The sequence below is a fragment of the Acartia tonsa genome, chromosome 2 (assembly GCF_053477335.1).
Source record: "Acartia tonsa isolate MP-2025a chromosome 2, ASM5347733v1, whole genome shotgun sequence".
Classification (NCBI taxonomy): Eukaryota; Metazoa; Arthropoda; class Copepoda; order Calanoida; family Acartiidae; genus Acartia; species Acartia tonsa.
In genome coordinates, this window is record NC_137261.1 from 57100275 (window position 1) to 57107505 (window position 7231).

Consider the following 7231-nt stretch of genomic DNA (forward strand, 5'->3'; position numbering starts at 1 on the left):
TGTTATAATTATAAAGTAAACGAATAGAGGGGGCATGAGTAAGTTTTAACTCTACCCACACGTGGTGCAGATCCTGTGGTAACTTCCAATATGGCAATTGAAATTAGCTAACAGCGTCGGAAATATAAACACAGCCAACTCTCAACAAAATCGCAGAAAACAAGATCCCCGCCATTTGGAACAGATAGATGTCTGGATTATACATCTATACTGATAAATATATTGTTATTTAATATATACTATGGACTATGAAACACCTCTTAGCATTGCAGATGTATATATCACACAATGAATCGATATTCTGTACAGGTAAAGGTAAGTTATGACGCATGCTAGCAAACCTAAACAAGCTTTTAAATGGTTCTGATATATATCTTCTTATATTAAAGTACGTTTTTTTTGTCTAAAGCTTAAAATTTCAATAACTACTTAACCTAATGCTTTTATATTTTATTAAAGCTTTATATAGGTCTATGGTTATGTATAAAACCTAGGTATATCAATGGATTTATTATTACTTGGGTTTTACAAAAGATTAGCATGAACTCTGAAAAAGTGAAACTTACAGCTAGCTAAAATGACGATAGACACCATACGACCCATTATCTTAACCCCTCCTTCCTCATGGATAAACAAACTGACCAATGAACGAGATCCATATTAGCAACCTAACTTAACGACAAATATCCACGTATATCCTATAAATCTATTTTTGTGGCTGTATAACAAATAAAATTAACATTTTTTTGAATATTATATTTTAATAATAAATAGTAAAAAAATATATAAAAATAGATAAAAAGATCACAATAAATACAAATAAAGTAAAAGCATATTTACAATAAATAAAATAAATAACACTCAAAATTTATTTAAACTAAGGCACTCTAATATATTTAATCATTACTCATTTTTTCTGAAACATCCATACAAAATATAGCAACCTTTCGGAATAAAACAATTTTACAAAAAAATGTATTTAATTAAAAAAAAAACTGATAAATGTCCTAAATCCCATTTGGCAAAAACAAAAAAAAATATGTTTTTTACTATGAAAGTAATAATTTTGACTTGCTTGAAATAAAGAAAAATTTATTTAATTTTTAGTTTTGATACAATAAAAGCTCTTTTTTATTAAAAAATGAAGAAATGAAAAAAGTGCAAAATATGTTTATGAACTAATTTTTGATGTGGACAATTTGTAAAATTATTTTTATTTTTAAATGTAATTTACTTTTTAAATTGTGTGTCTAAAATGAAAACTGATATGTTCTGGGTTTGTACAGTACTATTCTTAAATTAAAAAAAAAAAATTGGCTTAAAAGTATTATAAATAAAAGTTTTAAAAAAGATTGTTTCTTTAATATAAAATGTTAATAGTAAAAATTTATGAAAGTTTCATAAAACTGTTTCAAAATTTTAAAAACAAACTATTAAAGAGAATATTTGTATATAAACTATCTATTCTTCAAGTTGAATATCCCTGGTCCCTGAACCAATAAGGCATGAAAGCATCATTTCTTTATTACGGTTTGTGGTCGAATTATAATAACTCAAACACAAGTTGAAATTCATCCAATTTTTTTGTTGTTTGCGTAAAATTAATAGGGCTCGGCAGCCGCGCATAAACCTAAATTTAAACATAAATGTGGGCAAAAAATCCAAAATATGGAGTGTCTCTTTAGGAAAAGCTAAATTTTAAAGTTAAAAAATGTGACGATTTCACTGAGGCTTACCCGCGGCTGCCGAGCCCTGTGTAAAATTAATGGTTGTGCCATGATTTAGAGCAAATAATTGAAAATAATCACAAGAGCAATTTATTTTGATTTTTTTTTCATTGTTTTCAATATTATAAATATATAAAATTAAAGTACATCATTAACCAAATAGTGTTTCTTAAAATTAAATATTACTCATTATTATATTATTTTTGTCATTTAGAGATTCTTATTAATAAGTTTCTTATTTCTACTTTTAAAAGCTCAAAATTAAATGGATTTTTTTTTGAAATTGATACTTAAAAACGTTGCATTTTAATATAATTTAAAAATACAAAAAAAAGATAATTATATAAATGTAAAAGGCACAGAAAAGGTAAATTTATTGTTCATCTAAAAACGGTAAAACGTCTTCGCTATTATTAGAATTAGATTCTGAAATTTCGGAAGCCGACAATTTTAAAATTTCTGTCTCACTAGTCTCGCTTTCTGCCCCCTCCATGTCCAGCTTCCTTGACCGTCGGCTGAATAATTTACTCAACAGACCGCCTTGGCCTAGGATACTACGTGACTGCTGTTGGCCGACGCCAGGCTTAAGGCCGCGTGGCTGTTGCTGTGGCACTTTGCGCATGCTGAATCTAGGTCTTGTACTGCCCGAGGAGGGTGGGGGAGGCGCGGCAGCTGGGTTGTCTCGCCGTCTTTGTGGCTGTGATAGGAATGGTTTACTGCGCTTAACTTCTTGTGAGCTTTGTTTTACATTCTGTTCAATTTCTTTGAAATTGGGAAATCTATTGTTCTTTGAAACTTGTGTTTTTCTGGGTGCAGGTTTATTATTTTCGTTGTGATGATTTCTGGAGGGGGTGGGCCTAGACTTGCTCTTGGTTAGTCTCATTCTTATTGTGGATTTGTCCTCACCACTACTGCTGCTGTGTGACTTCATTCTGTTGGGAGGTATGCGCAGTCGCTTCTTTGGCTCAGCCTATAACAAAATTATTGAATAGTTATTTATCGCACGGCTTTCCCCGGATTTTTAAAATGAAAAATGAACCATTTTGTTAACCCCAGGCCTAAAACCTGGGCTAAAAAAACTGGTATTAATTAGATGATTTTTATTTTAGTATTCGTGGAAAATTGTCTATAATACGATACTGTAAATAATTTTTCAGTATGACTGAGAACCGGTTATAATCCAGGAGATATTAATTGATTTTGAAGCCATACTGCAAAAATATTTTTTTTTTAAATCTGACTTTAATATTTTATATTGGTATTGTTGAAATAATTAACTTTTACGCAAGAAAAGCATATTATATATGTACTAGCGGCTACGCCCCTAGAAGCCTCTAGGGGCAATGCACACTGGTAGGAGAAGGAAAAGTCGACCTCATCCTATTTTAAAATTTAGTTTCAAAAGAGTTATAAAAATCTTTTTTGGGGGAGAGGGGGGTGAAGACACCCTTTCGAAAAATAGTTTAAAACCTTCCCAGGATCTATAAAATGCTTCACTGTAAAGGAGAACAATATCGGGTTAGCGGTTTGCGAGATCCTTCGAGACAGATAAAAAACGCTCACTACTTTATATAATAGGATAGCCTAAGAACAAGCAAGAAGACTCAATTGATAAATACTCATTTCTTTAATACCCACGGTAAATTATTGAGTCTTATAAAATTTGTATTCTATTATCTGACATTGATATCCCTCCCCCCTTGAATAAAATTCTTGAACTAATGTGAATTAACTAAAGGATTACCTTTTCAGAACTTTCAGTTGACTTTTCCATCTGACTAGAATGTTGTAGATCCTTGTGTTGGTCAACAAAAGATTTGATTGTAGTTCTGACTGATGACACTAGAGGGGGTAATTGTTCTGTGCTAGTGGGGACTATACTCTTTCCTTCAAGCTTGGGTATGTCCACTGGATCGGGTAATACAGCATCACTAAAAATAATTGAATAAATTGAGTGACAGAAATTTAGATAAAAAGTCACGAAACCTAACACTAGCTTCAAATAACAAAAGAAAAAAATGATGTCGTCTGTAGAACTTAACTTTTTAACATTAGATTTAATAAACTATTGTTATTTTTATATTTTTATATTGAGGAGGGGAGAGTTGAATTTGATCGGTTCAGCGGTTAGCGAGATCCTTCGGTACAAACACACAGACGCACAAACACACAGACAAATAGACATCCTGTCTATCAGTATAAAGATAGTTCTTAAAGATTTATATTATACAGGGTTTCTGCAATTCCTGACAAAGGTAGTTGTTTAAATTGTCATTTTATCCTCCCTCAATAGTATATGTAAAATATACTTAAGTATTAAAACATAACTATAAAATTGTTGAAGCTAGTACAGAAACAAATTAACCAATGAGAGGCCAGTATACACTGTAATTGACCAATGGTAAAATTTATACTGCCTTTCATTGAATAATTTTTTTTGACGTCATAATCTGTGCCGCCACATTTACTAGCTTCAAATTATTTTAAGAAAATGAATATATCATTATTAAGTAAAACTTTTAGCTGGCTAAAATAACAATACTAGGGTTGGGCCGGATACTTTTTTTGCCGGATACCGGATACCGGATATCCGGATGATTTCAAATGCCGGATATCCGGTAACCGGCCGGATATCCGGCCAACGCCGGATATCCGGCAAATATCCGGTTATCCGGCCAAATTACCGGATATCCGGCCGGATAACCGGCCAAATTACCAGATATTAAATTAGTAAAAAAAATTTCTTCAGAAATCTTATATGAATTTACATAAAGTTAAACTTATTCAGAAAAAATGTTCTTCTAGCTTCAATAATAAGAAAATTATAGTCATTTAAGATTTTAAAAAGCAGAGATTTTTGGTGTAAAGTATAAAAAATTATAGAGCCGGATATCCGGCCGGATAGTTTCAATATCCGGTATCCGGCCGGATATTGAAAATGGCCGGATATCCGGCCGGATATCCGGAAACACCGGATATCCGGCCCAACCCTAAACAATACCCCCATCCACCTTCTTTACCCATCCCCTCCCCTCCTACTGGATGATCAAACTGACCAATAAATTATGTCCATGTTAGCAAACTAAATTTCCCCCCTGTCATAAAATTATCCATAAATATTCTACATCCATTACTATTTTTAAAATTATGGTTTACTTACCTGGACCTATGTTTAAACTTGTTTTCATACATGCCATCATTATCATCAAACTGTTCCTGAGATAGGAATGTGAGTGCTGGTTGGTATGGCTTCTTTATGGCCACCTGGCTGTCATCCACTCCAGACCTGTGATACCAATACTTAAATTCATGTTTGGTTTTAACTCTTGTGCCAACCATTAAATACAAAAAGTAACAAAACAAAAATTAGTAATCCAAAGGATGATACCTGGACCCCAATTCCAAGGGATCTCAAGGAATATACAATGCATGATAAATTGATATATACATTTTGGGCCAACGAATAAGAAAAAGCAGTTAAAAACCGGTTCAATATATGATATTTAAGTATCCGTTCCTGGCATACATGTCCTCTGCAGGAGCCTGTCTGTTGGAGGCAGAGAAAAAGCTGGGAAATCCTGCTCCAAACCCAATATCCTCTGCGTTGAAACCCTGGAAGTTACTGCTGTCAGAGAAGAAATCATTTTTGCTGGGCTGATCACGTCTGGAGCTGATAACATACGGGTTGTCTGCTGGGTAGGAGTTTGGTGCAACTGTTACTTGTGATGAAACCTGTTTGCTTCCTAAAAATTTGTTGCTGGACCAGTCGTTGCCGGAATTATAAGTTCTGGGCGAGGGTGACCCACCGGAGTAGTAATTGCCAAAGTAAGACGTAGGGGGTGTTGTTGAGCCGGAGAAGTAACTTTTAGGTGTTGGAGAGGCAAACAGCGCCTTCTTGGGTGCAGGAGTTCCGGCAAAGAAGTTGTCACTCTTGGACATGTAGTCGTTTTTGGGAGTTGGGGATCCACCAAAGTAGTAATTATTCCTAGGAGTGGGTGAACCGCCGGAGTAATAGTCACTCTTTGGGGTCGGGGAGCCACCAGCATAGTAATTATTATATGGTGTTGGGCTAGCAGGGATGTAATCAATGCTAGGTTTTGGTGAAGTTTGAGCATAGTTATTCAATGGCTTGGAAGTTCCTGTAAGATAATTGGGGGTAGGGGATCCTCCAAAGTATTGACCACCATTTACTGATGAAGGGGTGGGGCTGCCGCCAAAGTATTCAGGCTTAGCAGTTGTAGCATAATTTATATTTCTCTTTATTCCCTTATTTTGATCTTCTTGGGGTTTGTAATAAGAAGGTTGAGGGGTGGTGATAGGATCTCTGTATGATAGCTGAGGCTGTGGAGAGGTGCCAAACCCGACTAGGTTAGCAGCATTGTTCTGATAAGATCCTGGGGTTGGGGTTCCAAAATAATTTCTTTGTGGTTCAGGGGTGCCAAAGAAATTTTTGGGAGCTTCTGGCATGTCATAACCCACCAGTGGGGAGTTATTGTTTAGTACGAATGGATTTGGACGTTCTGTAGTTGTTGTAGTAGCGGCTTCAGTGGTAGGTACTGGATTGTAGGGACTTTTAGTAGCAGAATAGAAGTCATTCTTGGATTGATCAATAAAATCTTTGTCATAAACATGATATGATCTCTCATTATGATTAAAAGAAGGGGTAGATTGAGAGAAATAACTATAAGCAGCAGTTGGAGATGTTTTTGGGGTTGTTGTAGTGACAGCTGCCGGTCTAGCGGTTGGGCCATAGTTTAGAGGATTGAAAACATTATATTGACCAGGTACTACTCTACGCTTATCAACAAATTTCTGTTCAAATTTCTCATAAACAGCGGGAGCATTGGTTGTCGTGACTATTGGTCTTGGTGTTGTGTATATAGGCTGTGGCTGAGGTTGGCGTTGTACTGGTTGCTGTGGTTGTGGCTGACGTTGTAAAGATTGCTGTTGTTGAGGTTGGCTTTCCTTAGAAATATCTTTGTCGGTAATCTTTTGTCCCCAGTCAGAAAACATATCCATAGCTTCATCAAAGAAGGGATTATCAGCAATTCCACCACCCACGGGGAAGCTTGAAAAGTCAGCTGGGGGTGAAGTAAATCCTTTAAGATCATAATTATTCTGCTTTGGAAGAATAGAATCTTTGACCAAATCCTTTTGATAGGGAGCTTGATAATTGTTTTGGGAAGCTGCATAATTACTTGATCTTGCCTTTTCTGTATGAGTATCTCTATTATAACCTCCAAAATTAGTAGCAGTATTATCAAAGAAAGAATCATAGCTTGAGGATTGGGAACGTCTTGAAGCTCCATAATTATTAGTATTATATTTATCAACAGCTTTAGAAGTAACATAATCATTATTGCTGTAATCAGAGAATGTGTCTGGGAGGCTTCGACGTTCAGATTTTAAATCTTCAGTTGCACCAGTAGTTGAAGCGGGGATAGCATCCAGTTTAGGGATATCATAGGAGTCAACTCCATTGCCGCTTAGGGCAGGAAAATGTG

General features: G+C 35.1%; 1 protein-coding gene across 1 annotated transcript; it reads right to left on the reverse strand.

Moving 5' to 3' along the window:
• Window positions 1–741: 741 nt before the first annotated feature.
• Window positions 742–5066, reverse strand: LOC145312630 (uncharacterized). Its single transcript, XM_080151890.1, has 3 exons — window positions 4888–5066; window positions 3472–3658; window positions 742–2697 (listed from the first exon to the last, which is right to left on the reverse strand). The coding sequence occupies exons 1-3, from the start codon at window positions 5064–5066 to the stop codon at window positions 2101–2103; spliced, it is 963 nt and encodes a 320-aa protein (XP_080008016.1). The 3' UTR covers window positions 742–2100.
• Window positions 5067–7231: the final 2165 nt, after the last annotated feature.